The sequence below is a fragment of the Trachypithecus francoisi genome, unplaced genomic scaffold (genome assembly GCF_009764315.1).
Source record: "Trachypithecus francoisi isolate TF-2019V2 unplaced genomic scaffold, Tfra_2.0 Lachesis_group2, whole genome shotgun sequence".
Lineage (NCBI taxonomy): Eukaryota > Metazoa > Chordata > Mammalia > Primates > Cercopithecidae > Trachypithecus > Trachypithecus francoisi.
This window is the reverse complement of record NW_022681465.1, coordinates 154,352,040-154,376,926: the sequence shown is the minus strand read 5'-3', so window position 1 is coordinate 154,376,926 and position 24,887 is coordinate 154,352,040. Positions and strand designations below refer to the sequence as shown.

General features: G+C 39.4%; 1 protein-coding gene across 1 annotated transcript in view; it reads left to right on the top strand.

The window, feature by feature from the left end:
- The window catches only part of PKD2L2 (polycystin 2 like 2, transient receptor potential cation channel), a 46,354-nt gene extending 22,412 nt beyond the window's left edge, over positions 1–23,942 (top strand). The window contains exons 8-14 of the mRNA XM_033181123.1: positions 401–582; positions 8,270–8,390; positions 10,040–10,141; positions 11,676–11,740; positions 12,844–12,901; positions 23,362–23,474; positions 23,852–23,942. Of these exons, the coding sequence (XP_033037014.1) occupies positions 401–582; positions 8,270–8,390; positions 10,040–10,141; positions 11,676–11,740; positions 12,844–12,901; positions 23,362–23,474; positions 23,852–23,942 (732 nt within the window). The remainder of the gene's footprint in view (positions 1–400; positions 583–8,269; positions 8,391–10,039; positions 10,142–11,675; positions 11,741–12,843; positions 12,902–23,361; positions 23,475–23,851) is intronic.
- Positions 23,943–24,887: the final 945 nt, after the last annotated feature.

Genomic DNA, 24,887 nt, shown 5'->3' with positions numbered 1-24,887 from the left:
ACCAGCCTGGCCAACATGGTGAAATCCTCTCTACTAAAAATATAAAAAATATTAGCCGGGCATGGTGGCACATGCCTGTAATCCCAGCTACTAGGGAGGCTGAGGCAGGAGAATCACTTGAACCAAGGGGGCGGAGGTTGCAGTGAGCCGAGATCGCGCCACAGCACTCCAGCCTGGGTGACAGAGTGAGACTCCATCTCAAAAAAACAAAACAAAACAAAACAAAACAAAAAAACCCCAGAAGTTTGGCCTTGTAATGATTGCTGGCAAATCCTCAAACACCCATGATTATCATTAAATATCTCCTTTAATTCAAAGCAGAATTCTTCTGAAATTAATTTATTCTAAGTAATTTCATCTTTGATATTCTCCTATTTCAATTAACTTTGTTCTTTTTCAGATATTCAAATTCATAAGCTTTAACAAGACAATGTCTCAGCTGTCATCAACCTTGTCCCGTTGTATTAAAGACATAGTAGGATTTGCCATCATGTTTTTTATAATATTCTTTGCTTATGCCCAGTTAGGATTTCTTGTTTTTGGATCACAAGTTGATGACTTTTCCACTTTTCAGAATTCCATGTAAGCTCTTAGTATAAATGTAATTATATCTTCTATATTTTCTTACAAAAAAATGGAAAGGTCTAACCTTCTATGATAAGTAGTAATATAAGCTTTAATATATTTAAGGTTAGTTTGATTTTTTTTTTTTTTCACTCACTGCAGCCTCAAACTTCTGGACTCAAGCTATCCTCAGCCTCCGAAGTAGCTAGGACTACAGGTGTGCACCACCACACCTGGTTGATTACATTTTTATTATTTTTTGTAGAGAGGGAGTCTCACCATGTTGCTCAGGGTGGCTTTAAACTTCTGGGTTCAAGTGAACCTCCTGCCTCGGCCTCCCAAAATGCTGGGATTACAGGCATGAGCCACCAGCCTGGCTGATATTTTCATTGATGGCTAAATATCTATCACATTCCAATTAGGGTTTGGCATTGAAGGAGCCAAATGGGTGATGGTGTCCATTTTTAAGGTGTTACTAGGTCAAGTTAGAAAAATAATTTTCCATTTTTCATTGGAAGTGATAATTTTACCTAAGACAATGGAAATTGTCCCCCATGTCTCTATAGTATTTATTCTCTTGGTATTTTTTTTTTTTTTTTGGACAGGGTCTCCACTCTGTCACCCAGGCTGGAGTACAATGGCCTTATCACTGCTCATTGCATCCTGAAACTCCTGGGCTCAAGCAATCCTCCCACCTCAGCCTCCTGAGTAGCTGGGTGTGCCACCACATCCAGCCAATTTTTGTATTTTTTGTAGAGACAAGGTTTAGCCATGTTGCCCAGGCTGGTCTTGAACTCCTGAGTTCAAGCAATCCTCTTGCCTCGGCATCTCAAAAGCACTGGGATTACAGATGTCAGCCACCACACCCAGCCAAAAGAAATCTTAAGTGTTTTCTTTAGAGGGCTGCATCTTAATATTTTTATTGATATTGACCTGATCGTCCTTTGCTAATCTGCCAAACACGTATTTTTAAAATAGCTTTAGGCTGGGCCCCATGGCACCTATAATTCCAGCATTAGGGAGGCCAAGATGGGAGAATCACTGAGGACAGGAGTTCAAGACCAACCTGGGCAACATAGAAAGACTCCGTTTCTACAAAAAATAAAAAATAGCTGGATGTGGTGGCATATGCTTGTATTCCTAACTACTCAGGAGGCTGAGGCAGGAGGATCACTTGAGCCTGGGAGTTTGAGGTCACAGTGAGCTATGATCACGCCACTGCACTCCAGCATGGGCAACAGAGTGAGATGCCATCTCTAAAATAATAAAAATAATAATAAAACTTGGTAATAATTGGCATTGAATACAGATGTAATAATTTACAGAGCCTAGGAAATTTGTCTTACCGTGGGTAGTGAAGAGGAAAGAAAAGTATAAAGCACAGAACAGGCAGAGAACTTTGGAATGGGTTAATGAGAGGACGTCTGTTTTTGGTAATGACGAGTTAGGCTATTCAGATCAATCTCCTCTTGAGGACAATTTTAAAAGCTGGATGACATAAAAAACAATGAAAAATTAATAAGAAAGTGAGTAATAACTGGGTCAAAGTCAGAAGGCCACAACCCAGAGAAGTAAGCCCAGCACCCAAAGCTATTTGCCCTGAAGGCATTTTTAAGCTCTTTTTTCAAAATTTTTATGGTGATAAAATATATATAACATAAAATTTACCATTTAAACCACTTCCAAGTGTACAGTTCAGTGATATTAAGTACATTCATATTGTGCAACCATCACCCCCATCTCTCTTCAAATCTCTTCATCTTGGAAAACAAAAACTCTATACCAATTAAACAATAACTCCCTATTTTCCCCTTCCCTGGCCCCTGTCAGCCACCATTCTACTTTTTGTCGCTATGATTTTGACTACTGTAGGTACAACATATAAGTGGAATCATATATTATTTGTCTTTTTGTGACTGGATTACTTCATTAGCATAAATGCCCTTAAGTTTCATCCACGTTGTAGCATGTAGTCAGAATTTCCTTCCTTAAAAAGGCTGAAAAATATTCTATTATATGTATAGTCCACATTTTGCCTATTCATTCATCTGTCAATACACATTTGGGTTGGTTCCACATTTTAGCTATTGTGAATAACAGTGCTGTGAACATGGATGTATAAATATCTCTTCAAGACCCTCCTTTCAGTTCCTTTGGTTATGTACCCAGAAGCAGATTTGCTGGATCACATGATCTATTTCCCCTCCAGATTTATTAAGGTATAATTAAAATTATATATATTTATGCTATATGGTGTGATGTTTTGAAATATGTATACATTGTGAAATGATTAAATCAGGCTATGTTTAACATATCCATCACCTCTCATATTTATCATTTTTTGTGGTAAGAATATTTAAGATCTACTTTCGTAGCAATTTTCAAGTATCATTATTAACTATAGTCACCATGCTATACAGTAGATCTCCAGAACTTATTCTGTCTAACTGAAATGTTACACCCATTGACATACATCTCTCAATTTCCCTTGAACTCCACCTCTCCAACCCCTGGCAATTGCCGTTCTACCCTTTGCTTCTGTGACTTCAATTTTTTCAGACTCCACATGTAACTGAGATCATGCAGTATTTGTCCTTCTGTGCCTTGCTTATTTCACTTAATGTGATGGTCCTCCAGTTTCATCCTTGTCACAAATGACAGTATCTCCTCCTTTTCAAAGATTGAATAGTGTTCCATTGTTTATATATGCCACATTTTCTTTATCCATTTAACCATTAATAGACATGTAGGTTGATTCCCTATCTCGGCTAAACAATGCTGCAGTGAACATGGGAGGGCAGATATTTCTTTCACATACTGATTTTATTTCCTGTAGATACATATACCAAGAAGTGGATTGCTGGATCATATGTTAGTCCTATTTTTAATTGTCTGAGGAATATCAATACTGTTTGGCATAGTGGCTATATCATTTTACATTCCCACCAACAGTGTATGAAGTTTTCTTTTTGTCTTCATCCTCAATAACACTTGTTATCTTTTTGATAAGAGCCATTCTAACAGGTGTGAGATGATATCTCATTTTGTTTTTTTGAGATGGAGTCTTGCTCTGTTGCCCAGGCTGGAGTGCAGTGGCATGATCTCGGCTCACTGTAACCTCCTCTTCCTGAGTTCAAGTGATTCTCCCACCTCAGCTTCCCAAGTAGCTGGCATTACAGGCATGCACCACCACACCTGGCTACTTTTTGTATTTTTAGTGGAGATGGGGTTTCACCATGTTAGCTAGGTTGGTCTCGAACTCCTGCCCTCAAGTGATCCACCTGCCTCAGTCTCCCAAAGTGCTGGGATTACGGGTGTGAGCCACTGTGCCCGGCCTAATTTGCATTTTCCTGATTAGTGATGTTGACCATTTTTTCATATATCTGTTGACCATTTGTGTGTCTTCTTTTGAGAAATGTCTATTGAGGTCCTTTGTCCATTTTTAAATTGGATTATTTTCTTTCTTTTTTTTGTTTTTTTTTTTTTTTTTTGAGATAGAGTTTTGCTCTTGTTGCCCAGGCTGGAGCACAATGGTGTGATCTCAGCTCACTGTAACCTCCGCCTCCCAGGTTCAAGTGATTCTTCTGGCTCAGCCTCCTGAGTAGATGGGATTACAGGCATGCACCACCATGCCCGGCTAGTTTTGTATTTTCAGTAGAGACGGGGTTTCTCCATGTTGGTCAGGCTGGTCTTGAACTCCTGGCCTTCATTTTTGTGTTTTTTTAGTGGAGATGGGGTTTCACCATGTTGGCCAGGCTGGTCTGGAACTCCTGCCCTCAGGTGATCCACCTGTCTTGGCCTCCCAAAGTGCTGGGATTATAAGCATGAGCCACCTAGCCCTGTTCACTTTTCTTCTTTTTTCTGTTTCTCAGACTCCATAATGTAAATTATCCTATCTTCAAGTTCATTGATTCTTTTTTCTGCCTGCTCAAATCTTCCTTTGAATCTCTTTAGTAAATTTCTCATTTTGGTTATTATTTTTCCATCTTGGAATTTTTTGTTTCTTTTTAGGTTTTCACTTTATTGATATTTCCATTTTGTTCACATTTCCTTGATTTTATCCATGCTTTCCTTTAGTTCTTTCAGCATCTTTAAGACAGTTATTTTAAAGTATTTGTCTAGTAGGTCATCATCTGGTCTCTCTCAGAGACAGTATCTACTAGCTTGCGTTTTGTTTTGTTTTTGTTTTTTCCACTGAATAGCTCATATTTCCCTGTTTGTGTATCTAGTGATTTTTTGATGAATTTTTAGATTCAAACTTTGTATGTCTTGTGATTTTGTGATTTTTAAAAAATTCAAACCAAGCTGAGTGTGGTGGCTCACATTTTGGAGCCATTGCACTTTGGGAACCTCCTAGCACTTTGGGAGGCCAAGGCAAGTGGATCACTTGGGCCCAGCAGTTTGAGACCAGCCTGGGAAACTAAGGGAGACCATGTCTGTACAAAAAATAAAAAATAATAAAAATTCAAACCAGACATTTGCATCTAATAATGTGTTAACTTTGAAAATCAGATTCTTCCCCTTCCCCAGGGTTTGCCATTTTTTGTTCTTATTTTTTATTTTTATAGTCTGGCTCCATGCCAAGGATCACCCTGAGTTGCACACTTAAGGTCTTCTCAGGTTCTTCCTCAGCCTATGCCCTTCCCTGGGAATGCACAATGACTTCCTAACTTTCCCCTGATACGGAGTTTGTTCTGAATGTCCTAGTCTTTAATGTCTGGATCCCAAAAAAGGAAAAGAGAAGAATAAAGTGAGAGGTAGGGGAAGGATAACAGCCCTTTAAATCCCAAGGACATTGCTTCAGCTGAAGGACAATGGTCTTGCAAAAATGGAGGAGATGCAAGAATGGCTGCCCACCTCAGTGCCTGCATCTCCACGATCAGAAGCAGCAATCAGCAGTCACCATACAGATCCCCAATATCTGAAAGACATGGTATTTTTTCCCCACATGGCTCCCATAAGCTACATGCATGCTGCTTTACAAACATGTGAATGGATCCCATCTATGAGGCTAATGAGTAGGGGATGCATAGCTATTGAGATAAAAGCTGAAATGGTCAAAAATTAACTGCAATTTACTGTCCAAGCCTTTCCCTGGAAGTTGCAGGCCTTCTTCAACAGACTCTAGAGTTCCAAAGTAGTACATCTGACAGATTCTGCCCATGTAATTATTGTCTAGATGGGGACAGGGGAGAAATAGTTTCCTGTGGTTCTCTTTCACCTTCCAAGAATCTTTTTGTTTTTTTTTTCGCTGATCCAGAAGAAATAGTTGAGAAACTGTGTTACTGGCCACCTCTCAGGAAGGAGACAGAGGCAAGGTCCAGGGCCTGCACAGTGTGTGTGTGTGTGTGTGTGTGTGTGTGTGTGTGTGTGTGTAGGGAGAGGACTATCTAGTCACCTTTCTATACATCATAAAGGAAGCTTGAATTGCTACACCCTCAAGTTAAAGATGAATCTCTTGTAGTGACCCAATGAATGACTCCGAGAGAGACTGGAAAGTCTTATTAATGACAAATGGCATGTTATTATGAAACAGGCTTTTAGGTATTATAATTCAATAAGGGAGAACTCTATCTAAAGTTAACAGGGGCATCAGAAAGTTACAAAACAGTATTTTCATTCAGTATAACCCTGTATGTTGAGGTGTCATGGTGCTTTCAGCTTGCACAAAAGAAACAAAATGGATAAACTAAGCTCCGATTAAGAAAAGAGAGACTGTATTTGGAGCCTCCAGTTTCTATGAGATTATAACCATTCAGTAAATGCTTCAGTTTTTGTCATTCTCACTATTACAGAGCAGAAGTATCTTAACACTTTCCTGACAGAAAAGGGTTGAATGGAAGCTTTGCTTACTAAGCTAATTTCTGGAGAGGAGAAAAGAATGAGAATGGTTCCTTTATCTTTTTTTTTTTTTTCAACTCAAAGATAAAAAGATAAAAGATCATGGCAGAAACACTAAAACAGAACCTCTTATTCTCCTATGCCAGAAAAAAATATTTGATTTGTGGTGAGACTTGGTTTCCTTCCAATTCAGTATTTTCTCTATCTTATGGAGGAAAGCATTACAAACCAGTACTAAAAGCAAGATAAATACTTTAGGTATGATTTGGTCAGGTCTTACCTAGGTGCCGAGGATGGAATCTCAGATAACTCTGAGTCTGAGGACTTCATGTAGCCCATTTCTTTGAATGCTTTTTCTTCCTTCATTAAAGCTCTTTGCTCCTTTTATGTGACTGGCAAAAGCAATAAGGGACAAGCAGCCTTTCTCCCTTTTCACTGACCAACTACGCAGAGTTATCAACATACGATTAAAAATTTCTTTCCACACGCCTGTAATCCCAGCACTCTGAGAACCCAAGGCGGGTGGATCACCTAAGGTCAGGAATTTGAGACCAACCTGGCCAACGTGGTGAAACCCCATCTCTACTAAAAATACAAAAATTAGCCAGGCATGGTGACACGTGCCTGTCATCCCAGCTACTCAGGAGGCTGATGAGACAGGAGAATCGCTCGAACCAGGGAAATGGAGGTTGCAGTGAGCCAAGATCCCACCACTGCACTCCAACCTGGGTGACGAGGGAAACACCGTCTCAAAAAAAATTCTTTCCAAATTTCCTCATAGAATAAAGAACACACACACATAATTTAAACTGATATTCCTGGTATGTCTAGTGAGACCACTGCAAGTTAATAATGAGAAAATAAAATAAGATTTTCAAGTTAGAAAATTCTATTTGTTACTACTGTGCTACTCAAAGTCTTAATTTCTTCATTTTCCATCTTTAAAATTAGAAAAAGGAAGGTTTGAAATACTTTAAAGTGGTATTTCTTATCAAACCAGGCTATCAAAAAGGGTAAAATAAACCTTAGGATCATGTTGAGTATTATTATCAGCACTTGTTTGAGACTAGCAAGTGACAAATTGTTGGCATCCCTATTTTATCAGAATTTAAGAGTTACTTAAGACAAATATTCACTTCACTGACATTAGAAAGTTTAGGGCTCTTGGGTCTAAACCTTCTACAAGTTGAAAAATCATTTGTTGAACAAATTCAAAGTTCTAATGTTTAGAAGGGCACAGGCATAGCCGGCCAAGGAGGCCACTGCCAAAACCAGTTAGTAAACAGGTATCTCAGGTTCAAATGTTATAGGTGGGCTGGGTGCGGTGGCTCATGCCTGTAATCCCAGCACTTTGGGAGGCCAAGGCGGGTGGATCACTTAAGTCCAGGAGTTTGAGATCAGTCTGGCCAACATGGTGAGGCTGTCTCTACTAAAAATACAAAAAAAATAGCCGGGCATGGTGATGCACGCCTGTAATCCCAGCTACTTGGGAGGCTGAGGCAGGAGAATCGCCTGAACCTGGGAGACAGAGGTTGCAGTGAGCTGAGATGGCACCACTGCACTCCAGCCTGGGTGAGCGTTTGACTGTCTCAAAAAAAAAAAAAAGTTATAGATGAACACTGAGTTCACATTCATTAAAGCGGTCATTTCCTACATTACCTATTCAGCTATCGAGGTACCTTAAGTCTTTCTTTTAGGGGAATTTTCTACATCCAATTTTACGCAACTCTGTACTAACATAATTAAAGTCAGAAAGCATATGCCATATGCTGCTAGATATCCTCTTAGAGACATTAGTAACTCCCATCAGTTGTCATGTATGTACATGAAGGTATATGTTTTCTAATGTTTTTCTCTCTTAAAGATTTGCACAATTTCGAATTGTTCTTGGAGATTTTAATTTTGCTGGTATTCAGCAAGCCAATCCTATCTTGGGACCCATTTACTTCATCACTTTCATCTTTTTTGTGTTCTTTTTCCTGCTGGTAAGAATGATATATATTCCTTACATTTCTTACTTTTTAGAATAAAAAATAAAATTAGTCATTTAGAATAAACTATTATTTCTGCTCAGCTGTCAGGGTACTTTACATTTATTAAGAATTGTGTGGATCCCTAGTAATCCAGGTTCACTAGTCCAGTGACTGTTTTCAAGTTGTCCAATGGAGAATCTAATCACAGTAGTTAATTTCTGGGTGTTTTAGATGGGAATGTGCTAAATCCTTCACATAATCTGAATGTCCCAGGTCTCTTCAGGCTGGGACAATGCATGCCATGAGCCATGAATGTGGCCATTAAGATTCTGCCCATATTGCAATGGCTTTTGGCCCTTACAGCTAAACACTTAACACGTTGTGGTTTTCAGGAGTTATCAGGATGGATCTCTCACATGCACTCAGAACAAGTCTATTTGGGCTTCCTAACCAAGGAACCTTCCCTTTCTAGTCAAGGCATTGTACTGTCCTCCATGAAAACACTTTTTGTCAGGCACGGAAGTTATCCCTTGGTGACAGACAAGACTCTTAGGGTGACAGAGCTGGGCCACAGTGAAAGGTGGGCTGGTGGGGTAAGAATATCCTTTCTACGTTTGTGTTATCTGGACATTAGCAGTTGCAGGAGCTGTAGTAAGACTGTGAATTTAAACAGCTTCATAGAATTTAAAAACAACAGTAACAACAAATACCCTTGGCTGGATGCAGTGGCTCACACTTATAATCCTAGCACTTTGGGAGGCAGAGGCAGGCAGATCGCTTGAGCTCAGGAGTTCAAGACCAGCCTGAGCAACATGATGAAATGCTGTCTCTACTAAAAATACAAAAATTAGCCAGGCTTGCTGATGCACACCTATAATCCCAGCTACTTGGGTGGCTGAGGCATGAGAATCGCTTGAACCTGGGAGTGGGAGGCTGCAGTGAGCTGAGATCGCACAACTGCACCCCAGCCTGTGCAACAGGATGGGACCCTGTCTCCAAAACAAACAAACAAAAAACACCCTTATGAACACATAATTACATCACTCTAAATTTTCTTCCATTATGTAATATTGCATATATATAACCAGTTCATATGCATCTTTTACATTCTGCTTTTCTCATTTGCCATAAACATATTTGCCCATACCCACACACCACACATTTTCTATTCTACTTATTGTCTGCATAGTCATTTCCCCATTTTTGAGCATATGGGTTACTTTAAAACTTGATGTTTTGCTTGTTTCTTTTTTATTAATTTATTTATTTGAGACAGAGTCTTGCTCTGTCGCCCGGGCTGGAGTGCAGTGGGTGTGATCTTACTCGGCTCACTGCAACCTCCACCTCCTGGGTTCAAGAGATTCTCCTGCCTCAACCTCCTGAGTAGCTGGGACTACAGGTGCATGCCACCATGTCTGGCTAATTTTTGTATTTTTAGTAGAGACGGGGTTTTGCCATGTTGGCCAGGCTGGTCTTGAACTCCTGTCCTCAAGTGATTCACCCACCTTGGTCTCCCAAAGTGCTGGGATTACAGGCGTGAGCCACCATGCCTGGCCTACTTTTAAAATTTAAATACAATTTTACAAACCTGAAACTTGTTAAAATCACTAACATTTAAACTAAATTTTTATTGAAATAATTATTTGAATATTTATCCCTAGAATATGTTCTTGGCAATTATTAATGATACCTATTCTGAAGTGAAAGCTGATTATTCAATAGGCAGAAGGCCGGATTTTGAACTTGGTAAAATGATTAAACAGGTAAGTCAAATTTCTTTCCTAATTAAAATTCTAAGACAAATCTCATACAGTTTATCCTCTTGTAGTTTGAATACCACTTAATCCCAAGTGGTCGTGTTCTCCCCACTCCCACCCCCAGGGTTTGTTTTGTGTTTTGATCCAGTGTTACTGATACTCGCATTATTTCATTACTACAGAAGTGAGATATGCTCTCTGGCTTCAAAAATGTAGCCAAAATTATTTCAGAGTGTAATATATCAAATAGTTAGTGAGTGATTTCCTAAATGCAAAGCACTGTTGAGTATTATAATAAAACCCTCTCTTCCTTCCGGAAAGTTTTTGCTCTGGATGCTGTTACATTTCTATCAATCTAAACTCAGAACTCCATGTGTCTTGTCTTCCTCACTTTCCTGTTTCTGTTCATGGCGACACTATCCTGTCAAGTCACTCCTGGCTCAAGAAACTTGAAAAGAATTTGTTTGCTTGTCCCTTATATAGTCTATTGTCATGGCACATGTATAGTTTATCTTTGTAGTTCTTGTTTACATTTGTGGAATACTTTAAATGCTAACTGCTGCTAGACGAGGCTTTCAGTACTTTTCTCCCAGCCTTCACCATGGTAACATTTCCCGACTATTCTAGCCTCTTCCCTGTGCCAGTCCAGACGTGGTTTATCAGTTTCCCTAGGCCTGTCAAGTCCGAATTCCTTACCTGAACATTCCAAATCCTCAAGTCTCACAGTCCCAACCTATCTTCATTAACTATAATTTTACTATAGTTTCTATCTTTCTGCCTCTATTTACAACACTGTATGTCCCGGCTCATCTGTTCTGAGCACTATGCTTTATACCATGCTTGTTCTCACTCTCTCCTCTGAGCCTCTGCTCAAATCATTCTCTGACCCCTGAAATATTCCTACAGCTCTTCTCTCTTGATATCACTCTATTCTTCTTCAAAAAGTGGAATCTGTCCTGTCCTCCTCTCAGTATCTACCTCAGTTTGAGCTGTAGCAGAGTTATGTGTGTATCAGTCATATCTCCCCTGCCAGTTTGGCCATCTCTGCATACCCCATGTTTCTAAAGCATAGCACTTCACACAGAAGAGGTCCTAGTAGCTGTGGGGTTAGTGGGGTTTACAAACTTTGCCCAAGAACTAATATGTAAAACAAACCAAAAACACTGTTAAGCTGTCCCCCAATTAGTTTGCTTTTTTCCCCCATCTTCTATCACTTGAATATGATGTTGGTTATATTCATTAAAAGTGTTAACATCCTTAACGCAAGACATGTTAATGCTTTTTAAAGATTTTTGCTTTTTCCAAGTTCCAGAGTAATGCCCCCAACTGAAGAACCCCTTTTGTGTTTTCACCAGCAGGTGTAAACCATATGTAGCAATGAGTTCACGTGAAAGAAGGATAATCATAGTATTTACCTCCACAATCCTTTAGGGTAGCAATCCAGAGGGACAAGCATTCCATATTTATTTTACTTTGATAAAAGATTAATAATAAAGGACCTATTTTGATGAATTTTCAAACTATTTTAAATTATGCCCAGAGTTACAAAAATGTTCTCGAGAAATTCAGACTGAAGAAAGCTCAAAAAGATGAAGACAAAAAAACGTAAGATGACTTTTCTCAAATGTTTAACTTACCATTTTAAAGTTCTACATTACAGGAGAACCTTATAAGGTTGTTTTTTTGTTTTGTTTTGTTTTGTTTTGTTTTTAATAGAGACAGGATTTCCCCATGTTGGTCAGACTGGTCTCAAACTCCTGACCTCAGGTGATCCGCCCACCGGGGCTTCCCAACGTGTTGGGATTACAGGCGTGAGCCACCATGCCTGGCCATGAGTAAGGTTTTTTTTGTTTTGTTTTGCTTTTTTCTTGAGACGGAGTCTTGCTCTGTCGCCCAGGCTGGAGTGTGGTGGCCGGATCTTGGCTCACTGCAAGCTCCGCCTCCCGGGTTTACGCCATTCTCCTGCCTTAGCCTCCCGAGTAGCTGGGACTACAGGCGCCCGCCACCTCGCCCGGCTAGATTTTTTTTTTTTTGTATCTTTTAGTAGAGACGGGGTTTCACCGTGTTCGCCAGGATGGTCTCGATCTCCTGACCTCGTGATCCGCCCACCTCGGTCTCCCAAAGTGCTGGGATTACAGGCTTGAGCCACCGCGCCCAGCCTCGAGTAAGGTTTTAATTGCAAAACCACAAACAACCTATGTGGCGATTCTAAATACACAGTCGGTACACCCAGGAGTGCCTCCTAATTTCTGAGGACATCAGAAATTGTAGCTAATTTAAAATTAATATAATGCCTGCCATTCTACTGAGAAAAAGCTGTAAGAGAAAGCTGGAGGGGACAATAAAGTCCCTCTAAAAAGGTAGGAAACGATTTTAGTCTAAATTAAATGCATTTACTTGGCTATAAAAACATTTACAGACAATACTTATGGATAATACTTACACTTACACTGTATTTACACTTATATTTATTAAATGACTTTGGTGTCAAAATAATTCCCAAACCCAGAACTCTGGCAGTGGAACATAAACTTTTTTTTCAGTTAATGACATATGACACTCTGAAGAACTTGTTAATGATCACATTTTCCAAATAATTAGCATTATCTGAAATAAATATTATTCAGATCCTTACTACAGATCTGATTGTACATTATGGTGGCATTTCCTTTTTTATTGTCATTTGCCTCTGATTTTTATGTTTTCAGTAGCAAAGGCAGCGGAGATTTGGCTGAACAAGCCAGAAGAGAAGGCTTTGATGAAAATGTAAGATTTTAATTTTTTTTCATAAACACAAGTGGTAGCTGTATTAGAAATACGCTCACAAAAATGCTCTGGTTAAGAATTGAAATGATTTGCTGTTTTTCAGGACAGTAACTGTCATCTCCAAATAAATCTCCCAGATCTAGATCCTTACATGTTTAGGGCAAAGCATTTGGATTTCAGATGCTTCCTCTCTCCTACGTGTACTCTCTGCCAGATGCCTGACCCTACAGGTGTACACTCACTGTGTGAATATCACACTGGGTATTCATAGTGAGTACACTTTGTGGAGACGATTTGGGTAACTTTTCTTTTGTAATCACTAATGTGAATTACTTTAACACTTTTGTATTTCAAAAACTGTAATATGTAACATATATCTGACAATAGCAGAATTTAAGGAACACCTATGTTCCTTAAATATACTATTACCACTACCACTTAAAAAAAAAAAAGTGAACCATTGCTCTACTTCTGGTCACCACCTCTCCCCTCCAAATGCTCAGAAAGAAGAGAGCAGGGTCAGGAGACTGTAATAAGCAAGCAAATAAATATTGAAGTTTCTCATTTTTGGATAAAGGAATTATAAAAATGGAAAGGCTGAAGGTGAACTTTGTGGTGCTGGATTGGAATCTAGATCTACTTGTGTACACACATGTATTTTCTAGCTCTGTCCAATCCACTATGAGGGCTAGAAGCAACACCCTACTAGCAATGAGTACAACTAGTACCCAGATCTTGGTTTCCAAACAGCATTCTCCTCTAAAAAGAACTGGGGCTCCTTGGAGGTCTCGCTAATTCCAGGGCTGGAAAGTACAGCTGACTCTTGAACAACCCGGGTTTGAACTGCACAGGTCCACTTAAATGTGTAATGTTTTTACCTGGATCAAAAATTCAGTATTTGCAGGCTAGGGAGGGTGACTTTTCCCCGTATGTGGGTTCTGCAGGGCCAACTGTGAGACTTGAGTATATGCAGATTTTGGTGTACTAGGGAGTCTTGGAACCAATCCCCCATGTATACCGAAGGACAACTATACAAGATGAGTCTGGAATAGCTTATTGAGGCATAAAGTAAAACTGCTCAAAGAATGATGGAGAATCTGTTAAAAGAATCAGTTTAAGGGGCTCAAAGCTGGCCAAATTTGAGAATATTTAAACACTATGATGAATGATTCATAACCCATTGAATAAAAGGATTCCATGAATGAGACATTTACAGGCCTCTCCATCAAACACTCATTACAAAAAGAAAAGCAGTAATGTTAGGGTGGAGAAGTCTGACAGCACCTTAATCAAGTCAGTGACCACTATCAACACTGAAACAAATGGAAATTATATGCTGCCTGAGAGAAGGCCATGAGAATTAGCATCCTCTCTGTGACATCCTTGTCAAAGACATATAATCTTAACCTAAATCATGACAAAATTTAAATTGAGGGACATTCTACAAAATAACTGGCCTATTCTTCAAAGTGTCAATCATGAACTCAAGGTAAAGCTGAGGAACTATTCCAGATTAAATGAGATTAAAATATGTCAAGTAAATACAATGCATAATCCTGGACTGGATACTTTTCCTATAAAGGCATCATTGGGACAACTGATAAACTTGAAAGGGAAACACAGACGTATCTATGGATTCATAGACATATCTATGAATATTAATTTTTTGATTCTGATGGTTATACTACAATTATAAAAGAGAATGTCCTTATATGGAGGAAATGCAGGCTGAAGTATTCAGGGATGATGGAGCATTCATGTTGGTGGCTTTCAAATACTTCAGAAGGAAAAAATATTTGTATTGTTCTTATAACTTTTATCTAAATTTGATATTTGCTTTTTTTTTTTTTTGAGACCACACCCAGATAATTTTTGTATTTTTAGTAGAGACCGGGTTTCACCACGTTAGCCAGGCTGGTCTCAAACTCCTTACTTCCTGCCCGGCCTAATTTTGATATTCTTTTAAAAAAATCAGGCCAGGTGTGGTGGCTCATGCCTGTAATCCCAGCACTTTGCGAGGTGGAGGTAGACCATTCCTGAAATAGAAGGTGACGTGAACTGAAAGACACACTGTGTATGGGGAAACTTTACCTAGAATGGTCAATAAGAGGCTTATCCAAGTAAAATTTGGGTTTACTTAAAGAAAATCAGGTTAGCATAACAACATTCAACACCATAAATCAACAAAAGAACACCTACAATATATTCAAGGAAAGAAAATGTAAATCAAGGGATTTTATATTCAGCAAAGCTGCGCTTCAAATATAAAGGCTCAAACATGCCTGAAGTCAGTAAATACTATTGTCTTTCTAAGGATTCTACTAGAGGATGAGCATCAGCCAACCAAGAGATGACTGGAGAGGCTGGGCGAGGTTGCTCACACCTGTAATCCCAGCACTTTGGGAGGATCACTTGAGCCCAGGAGTTTGAGACCAGCCCAGGCAACGGGGTGAAACCCTGTCTCTACAAAAAGTACAAAAGTAAAATTTTTTTAAAAAAGTTAAAGAATGTCATTTAGAATTAATAAACCAGTAAGAAACATTAGCATAAGTGAACAATGGTAAATAATAAGACTTTTCTTGATTTAAAAAAAATTTGTCTTGAGACAAGGTTAGCTCTGTTGCCCAGCCTGGAGTGCAGTGGCATGATCACAGCTCACTGCAGCCTCTACCTCCCTGGGCTGAGGTGATCCTCCCACCTCAGCTTCCCAAGTAGCTGGGATTACAGGCATGCGCCATCATACCCAGCTACTTTTTGTGGTTTTTGTACAGATGCGGTTTCACCATGCTACCCAGGCTGGTCTTGAGCTTCCAGGCTCAACTGATCCATCCGCCTTGGCCTTCCAAAGTCTTGGGATTACAGCTGTGAGCCACTGGGCCCAGGCTTTCTTTCTTTCTTTAAATTATATAGTGATGGCATCTCACTGTGTTGCCCAGGCCGGCCTTGAACTTCTGGCCTTGAGCGATCCTCCTGCCTTGGCCTCTGAAAGTGCTGGGATTACAGGCATGAGCAACTGTGCCCAGCCCTATTTTATTGATTTTAAAACACTTTTGTTTTTTCACATTTTAACATCTGTGAAATCAGAATGTGTTTTATAGTTAATGGTCATAGTTTAATTGACATTGTTTACCTAAGTGGTACATGAAATAATGGTATGTCTTACAAAATACATCATCTCTCATATACAGTGAAAAATAACATTATTGAATATAATTGGGTAGCAAAGGAGAGGAAGATGAAGAAAAATTTACAAGTTAATTTGCTTGTTGATCACAGGAGGAAAACAAAGCAAGAAAGGGAGGACTATGGGCATATAAAAAGATACACAAAGATGGCCAGGTGCGGTGGCTGACATCTGTAATCCCAGCACTTTGGGAGGCTAAGGTGGATCACCTGAGGTCGGGAGTTCAAGACCAGCCTGACCAACATGGAGAAACCCCATCTCTACTAAAAATTAAAAATTAGCCAGGCGTGGTGGCACATGCCTGTAATACCAGCTACTTGGGAGGCTGAGGCAGGAGAATTGCTTGAACCCGGGAGGCGGAGGTTGCAGTGAGCCCAGATTGGGCCATTGCACTCCAGCCTGGGTGACAAGAGCAAAACTCCATCTCAAAAAAAAAAAAAAAAAGATATACAAAGACAAACCAATAGAACAAAAATACACATATTTCTATAGGGCAAAATTACCAAAACAAAACAAAACAAAAACAGACCACACAGTAAAATACTTAAAATATAAATGTAAAACAGTATAACTGCAACCAGATATATCTAACATAAATACGTGCAGATAAACTTAATTTACTTAAAAAGAAAAACATTTTCATCCAGCAAAGCTGTGCTTCAAATATAAAGGCTCAAACATGCAAGAACTCAGGGAATACTATCACCTTTCTAAGGATTCTACTAGAGGACAGATGGGGTTTGAATCACAAAGCAAACCCAGTTCTATGCCATATCCTAAAATATATACTTAAAGAGATTCCAAAATGTTAAATATAAAAGCATGATCAAAGACCTAAAAGGCAAACAAAAGATAACAGGGGACACAACTGAATATAAATCAAAGGATTCTAGACAAAAAGCTCCAAATGACCTGAAGTCTAAATGACTTTATGAAGCTAAGATTAATTTTATCAGTTACAAATATCTATGCACCAAACAACAGAGTATCCACTTGCATAAAGATTACTGGATTTTGGCCGGGCGCGGTGGCTCAAGCCTGTAATCCCAGCACTTTGGGAGGCCGAGACAGGCGGATCACGAGGTCAGGAGATCGAGACCATCCTGGCTAACATGGTGAAACCCCGTCTCTACTAAAAATACAAAAAAATTAGCCGGGCGAGGTGGCGGGCGCCTGTAGTCCCAGCTACTCAGGAGGCTGAGGCAGGAGAATGGCGTAAACCCGGGAGGCGGAGCTTGCAGTGAGCTGAGATCCGGCCACTGCACTCCAGTCTGGGCGACAGAGCAAGACTCCGTCTCAAAAAAAAAAAAAAGATTACTGGATTTTAAAAAGGAGAAATAGGAACACACAAAAACACAAAGAACAGATCAAGAAAAATAAATGGATTAAAAACCCAAAACATATTAATAAATAAGATGATCTTACAGTTGTATATTAAGTTCTGTACTCTCATTCATAAAAATTGCTCCTCTACTGGGCCACAAAGAAAGCCTCAACACATTCCAAAAGCTAATGCAGAAAAAAATTCTCTAAAAACATAATAAAAATGTTAGTAACAAAATCAGAAAATGAAAAAATTCTTTGACTAAAAAATCTCAAAACTCTCTATTAAATGACTCGAGTCAAAGAAGAAATACAGGCCGGGCGTGGGGGCTCATGCCTGTAATCCTAGCACTTTGGGAGGCCGAGGTGGGCGGATCACTCAGGAGTTCAAGACCAGCCTGACCAACATGGTGAAACCCCGTCTCTACTAAAAATACCAAAATTAGCTGGGTGTGGCGGCGCATGCTTATAATCCCAGCTACTCAGGAGGCTGAGGCAGGATAATCACTTGAACACTGGGAGGCGGAGGTTGCAGTGAGCCGAGATCACGCCAGTGCACTCCAGCCTGGGCAACACAGTGAGACTCGGTCTTAAAAAAAAAAAAAAAAATGAAATCATAGAATTCCAAGAAAACAAAATAATAAAAATCCCATGTAGCAGAATCTATGAGATAAAGTAAAAAAATATCCAGAGGAAAAGTAAGTCTTAAATTTATCGATAAAAATAAAAGAATATAAAGAAGTGAATGTTAGCATTAATTTTCAAAAACAAACAAAGAAAAAAATTATTAAAGTAGAATTAATGAGTTATAAACAAAAGTAGTAGTATAAATAAATCAAAAGGCTAGTTCCTTGCAAACATCAGTGAAAAGAAATCAGTAGGTAACTAGTGGAATAAAGGAGAGAAAGTATAAACATGCAAAGTAAGAAATTACAATGGGGGAAATAAGAAAGGGAAGAAATTAAAAGATCTCACTAAGATACTTTTTTGTGTAATTCTATGAAAATAACATTTGAAAAACTGAATGAAACGCGTAATATTTCTTTGCAAATAAAATTTATCAGAACTGAGCCCAGAAGATTAAAAAGCCTAAAGAAATCCATTCTGTAGAAGAAATGAAGTCATCAAAGAGCTGTCTCCAAAAAGAAATGAAGTCATCAAAGAGCTGTCTCCAAAATCAGATGGTCTTCACAAGGAAATTCTATAAGATTTTAAGGAGCAAACAGTTTCAAGCTATTTAAACCATTCCTCTTTGCCCTGGCAAAGAGAAAAGAGAAACTCCCAAATTATGTTTATGAAACTACTATATATTGTGCCAAAAACAGAAAATCTCATGTATAAATCTTGAAGCAAAAACCCTAAATATTAGCAGATAGAATCTAACGGCAACAATAATCAAGATTCAGACAGTATTTATTTTAGGCATGAAAAGGTGGCTCAAAATTGGGTAATCAACTAATTAACATAATTCATTGCATTAAAAAAGGAAAACTGCATGATCATTTTTCACAAATGCTGGGTAAGTTTCAACACCCAATCTTGAGGGGAAAAATAAAAATCAATGATACTTCCTTAATATGATAAAAACATTGATCTTATCCTCTTCACCTTAATAGGAAAACATTGAACATGTCAGGGACAAGATAGTGATGTGTCAGAGGGGTAAAGTCAAAACAATTAGATAAGAGAACTACATTAGAGGTATTTCTAATTGAAAAAAGTAAAACTGCCTTTACTTATGATTCTCTTCAATTTTCTAGGTATACGATGATCTGAAAAATTACAAAAAAAAAGATAATTAGGTAAAATGATAGGAAAAATAATTTACATAAACATCATATATGCAAACATCAATTGGTTTGTTAAAAATTAAAATAGAGGCCGGGCGCGGTGGCTCAAGCCTGTAATCCCAGCACTTTGGGAGGCCGAGACGGGCGGATCGCGAGGTCAGGAGATCGAGACCATCCTGGCTAACATGGTGAAACCCCGTCTCTACTAAAAACTACAAAAAACTAGCCGGGCGAGGTGGCGGCGCCTGTAGTCCCAGCTACCTGGGAGGCTGAGGCAGGAGAATGGCGTGAACCCGGGAGGCGGAGCTTGCAGTGAGCTGAGATCCGGCCACCGTACTCCAGCCTGGGTGACAGAGCGAGACTCCGTCTCAAAAAAAAAAAAAAAATTAAAATAGAAGACCTTATTTGTAACAGCAACAAAGTAGAAAATGCCCAGCAATTAACGAAATGTTCAAAACCAAGATAAAACTTTTAAGTATTCCTTAAAGACACAAAAATATGGCGGGGCATTGTGGTTCACACCTGTAATCCCAGCACTTTGGGAGACTTGAGGCAGGTGGACCACTTGAGGTCAGGAATTTGGTGACCATGGTGAAACCCATCTCTACTAAAAATACAAAATTAGCCGGGCGTGGTGGTGTGCACCTGTAATCCCAGCTACTTGGGAGGCTGAGGCAGGAGAATTGCTTGAACCTGAGAGGTAAAGATTGCAGTGAGCCAAGATCATGCCATTGCACTCCAGCCTGGGCAACAAGAGTGAAACTCTGTCTCAGAAAAAAAAAAAAAAGACACAAAAATACACCTGACCAAATGAGAAAACGTACTACATGAATCAGTCAGAGCCCACTCAGGAAGAAACCACAATATGTATTTCAAATAGAGAAAATATACTACAGTGAATTGGTTACTACACAGCTATTAAGACAGAAAAAAGTGATATGACAACACTGAGGCAACTCATAAATAATGACTGCAGGAAAAGGTTACCATTCCTAGGGCTAAGATCACAAAAGGTGGTGTTACTAGAATCTACTATCTTAGAGAAGGGGCTTGCAGAGCTGTTGCTCAGTCCTGTGATGAGAAGGTACCTCACTGCTGCTGCTGATAAAGGTTGAGTATTCTTTATCCAAATGCTTGGGACCCAGAACTGTTTTAGAGTTCAGATTTTTTTTTAGATGTTGGAATATCTGCATTCCTAATTCAAAAATCTGAAATCCAAAATGCTCCAGTGAGCATTTCCTTTGAGAGTCATGGAGGTGCTAAAGTTTTGGATTTTGAACACTTCAGATTTCTGATTAGGGATACTCAATCTGTACTTCTTGAGTGGGTGTGATGAGGCTGCTTCTGAGTATGCCAAAAGCAGCTAGATGCTACAACTGGAGCCACTGCTGCTGGAGATAACTACCATTGCATAAGCAATGCCAATAGAAACAGAACAAAAAGCAAAACAACAAAAAAACACCACCTTTCTCCCCTCTATCCTGCAAATACTGACAGAATCTAACAGGAATCCAGCTATTAAGAGTTTAGGGAATGAAATTTACAAAGCCTAAAACTCAACATCACAGAGTGTAAGAGGGTAAATTTTGAGCTCAACAGTTGGTCCATTTCACTCTTGTGGCATACACATTTGCACTTCCAAAAATGACGATTCCAGGCTTCTATCCAGTCAGATCAAACTATCCTTTATACAAATGAAGGTATTTTTACCTTCTCCCTAAAAAGGGAGAAGCAAAGTCCCAACAGTAATTGTATCCATCTGTGCATGTTTTATGACCTCTTCTAGTTGAATCACAATTCCTTAAGAATATTTTGCAACCTAATGTTTAAACTACAGTTAGCCACCACCACTATTCCTTAGATAAAGGAGAAAGAAAATATATACATAACAAGCAAAGGAGGAAATAGGAATAGGGACTACAGTCTGTTTCTGTAACAGATTACAAGGCTATAGTTGGTATTTATAACTTCCTTCTCCTACCCATTCCGTATCATTCCCTTTGCCTACAGCCAAGAGCTCAGCTAGCTGCTTTAGGATTAACTTAGAATCTGAACTCTCAGTGGTCCTGTCTTTAACGGAATGCTGTGGTTTCCCATTACCGTTTACTTTCGGACATGGAAGTATTAAGAGGCACCCCAGAGAATCCCTTGGGCACAGTCCGCACTGTGCTAGTTTGTAGCAGTAATCCAATTTTCCCTTGGTAATTCGGATCAATCACCTCAATACATAAATAACCACTTCTTTCCCTGCTGGTTCTGTAAGCATGAGGAATCCAAAATGGTCAGGTGGCAGTCTCAAATTCAGTTTAAGTCAACTGTTGTGCCTTTGGTGGAAGCATGCTATCTATGAGGGTCTGTTTCTTTGGGTCTCTCCTGCTACCAATTATTCATCAGTTAAGAGTTGTCAGAAAAACAGAAATCACATTAGGTAGTTCAAAAAGAGGGAGTTTAGTATACAGAATTTGCTTCTGAGATATTACAGAAGTATAAGGGCCAATATGAACATGAAGATCATTTAGACAACTAACTGCAGGAGGCAGTTACCACAAGGGAAGGAGGTAGGGCGACCAGGACATAGGAGCTTGGAGCAAGGGTCACCGAAGAGTTGGTGCTCAGCTTATGAGGAAAGGTACCACTTCCCTCTGAATGTCAAGCAAGGCTTCACAAAAAGAGTGATGGCCGAGATGGGTTTTTAAAATAAGTTTACTATGCTATTCTACCTTTATTACTAACACATCCACTTTATAATTGGCCTGGTCATTTAGAAATGGTTTCAGGGACTACCCCTTTTTAGCACATTAGAAGTATTAGTAAATGAGCCAAACCATGGGTGCTGTAATGTGTCCAAAACAAAACTAGGATTGAAAGCCATCCTTTCCTGCTTCGAGTATGTTCGTTTAAGACTTGGTGCGGTGGCTCACACCTGTAATCCCAGCACGTTGGGAGGCCGAGGCAGGAAGATCCCTTGAGGCTGTGAGTTCAAGACCAGCCTGGCCAACATGGCGAAACCCGTCTCTACTAAAAAGAATACAAAAATTAGCCAGATATGGTGGTGCATACCTGTAATCCCGGCTACTCGGGAGGCTGAGGAAGGAGAATCCTTTGAACCCAGAAGGGGTGGTTAGCATTCAACTTCCACTTTGAATGCTAAGATTGAGCCACTGCACTCCAGCCTGGGTGACAGAGTGAGAGGTTGCAGTGAGCCGAGATCATGCCACTGCACTCCAGCCTGGGCGACGGAGTGAGACTGTCTAAAAAAAAAAAGAGTATGTTGGTTTAAAGAAAGGCACTCTCTAAGACAGTTTCTCTGACCAGAAGAGTACACACTTATGAAGCAACCACAGAGTGTATGGCACTAGGCATCACCAACCTCTCTGAGGAAGGTAATCAGAACCCTTATAAAGGGATCCACTTTGCTACCTGGCATTATTGCTGGCGCAGGGAAGTATCATACCAATTACTGAGAAGGTTTTGAATCACATCTGGGTGCACTGTCTCCTCTTTCTTCACCTTTTTCTAGTGCTATGGTTATTTTCCACAACACACAGGCCCTTTTTATCTGTAGGTGGGAAAAGGGTATTGGACACCCTAAGGAAAGCGGTGGTAGTGAGAACAGTGCACAGAAAGGTTCAGCAACACAATTTTTGGTGGTACAAACGGCTTGTTTTTGGATACGTAGACAGATTGGAGTACACACATTGACTACCCAATGCAGTAATTACAAAGAGGGGGTTTTGAAGTCATCTGGCTGAAAAGCTGCTGGAAAGGCCAAACATACCCACAGATAGACTTTGAATCTAATTACTAGTTACATTTGCTACACTGAAGAACAGAGGTATAGAAAGAACATCTTACCTTTGACCAAAAGAAAGAGAAAATAACTCAGATGGAGATACTAAAGGGAAAAGGCAGTGAAATGCGAGTAATTTATAATTTGTTTACAAAGCTTCCCTAACTATGCTAGACAGCAATTACACCAATCAAGTCCTCTGAAGTGACTTCGCTGATGTACACCCAGGCAGGGCAAAAAGCCAGCAGGGCTTAAAATCTGAGGGCTGGAGAGGAGAACAGCTTAAGATCCTCAACCCTGTGATGCTTGTGTGCCAAAAACTTGAAATAGAGAACTAAAGATTGCAGCCTTTACTTATCCTCTACCCCGACAGGAGATACAAAAGGCAGAGCAGATGAAAAAATGGAAAGAGAGGCTTGAGAAAAAGTATTATTCCACAGAAATTCAAGATGACTACCAGCCTGTCACTCAAGAAGAATTTCGAGAGTAAGCTTATGTTCTAACCAGAGTATTATGGGATATCATGACATGGGCATTAAGGACATGAGTTAAACACATTATTTTCCTGAACCTAAAACCTCATTCTATCGGGATGCCTTTATTTTCTATCCAATTTTAAAGTTGCGTATGACTCCATTTGCTTAAAAGGGGAGAAGCTTTTGATTACATCCCCATATCTCTAAATAACAGAAACTGCCATTTATATTTGATTTGCATAGCAGATACTGTTCTCCACACAGCTTTAGAATATTAGATCTATTACTGGCCACAAGAGGCACGTTTTAGGAGCTTACAATATTACCTTCCCAAAGCATTTCAAACTAGTTACTGACTCATTCTCTACTTCCTTCTAAATTTTCTAGACTCTTTTTATATGCTGTGGAGCTGGAGAAGGAATTACACTACATCAATTTGAAGCTAAATCAAGTGATGAGAAAGGTTTCAGCTCTATAGTATTGAGACAAGTGGAGGTAAGAATCTGTGATGCAATCACTGAGCATTTCTTATTCATGTATTACTTCATAAACTTGTACGCGTTTCAGGCACACTTTAAAAAGTACTAAACAATCTATCATCAAACTATCCTCAGGGTCAGAATTAAGTGCCTCTGACAGGGACTCACTGTACAATCCATGCATATTATGACAAGCCTCCAGTATACACACACTGGTACAAAGGATTTTATAATGAGGTTTCTTATCAAATTCTAGAAAAGTGAAACAAAAGTACAAGAAAATGCTTCTAGTTCATGGGGCAGGTCTCTAGTAGTTTAGTAAGTAGATAAAGACAGTTTTCTCCAAGTTACAGAGTAGAAAAACTATTGGTGCTATCAAGTGCATCATGTACCATGTTCTGAATTCCTCTGGCCACAGATAAATCAATAAAGGCTTAGGATTCTAGGAAACCATTATATAAGACCAAAGTAACCTCCCTCCATTCTTTAGAATTTGAAGTCTTCTGGAAAAATCCTCAGCCACCTACAGAAATTTCACTAACATCTTCAAACTGGAAATTTACCTAGACCATTTCTAAGGTGTAATGCATTTAAGGTTTCCCCAAAATAAAATGCAGAGCAGGGTAGGCGTATCAGTGTCATAAGAAGTTATGTTTGGAAAGTGTAAATGAGGTTGCTGTAACAGCCTTATTTGGAGGGTTGGAGAGTTGTGTGTGGCTGGCATTTTGGAAATTGGAGATAAATTCTTCTAATTTTTCTAGGCTATGTAAGCCCCCCTACAATAGCCACATGTTCTCTCAGCCCAAGCAACATCATTTGACCTTAGCACTCAACTTCCACATTGGTGCTCAATAGTCCCTGAATTTTAAAACTCGAATATAAAGCCATTTTTAGATTACTACTCACCTTCCTCAGGACAAGCTCTTAAGAGACTGTACATCAAA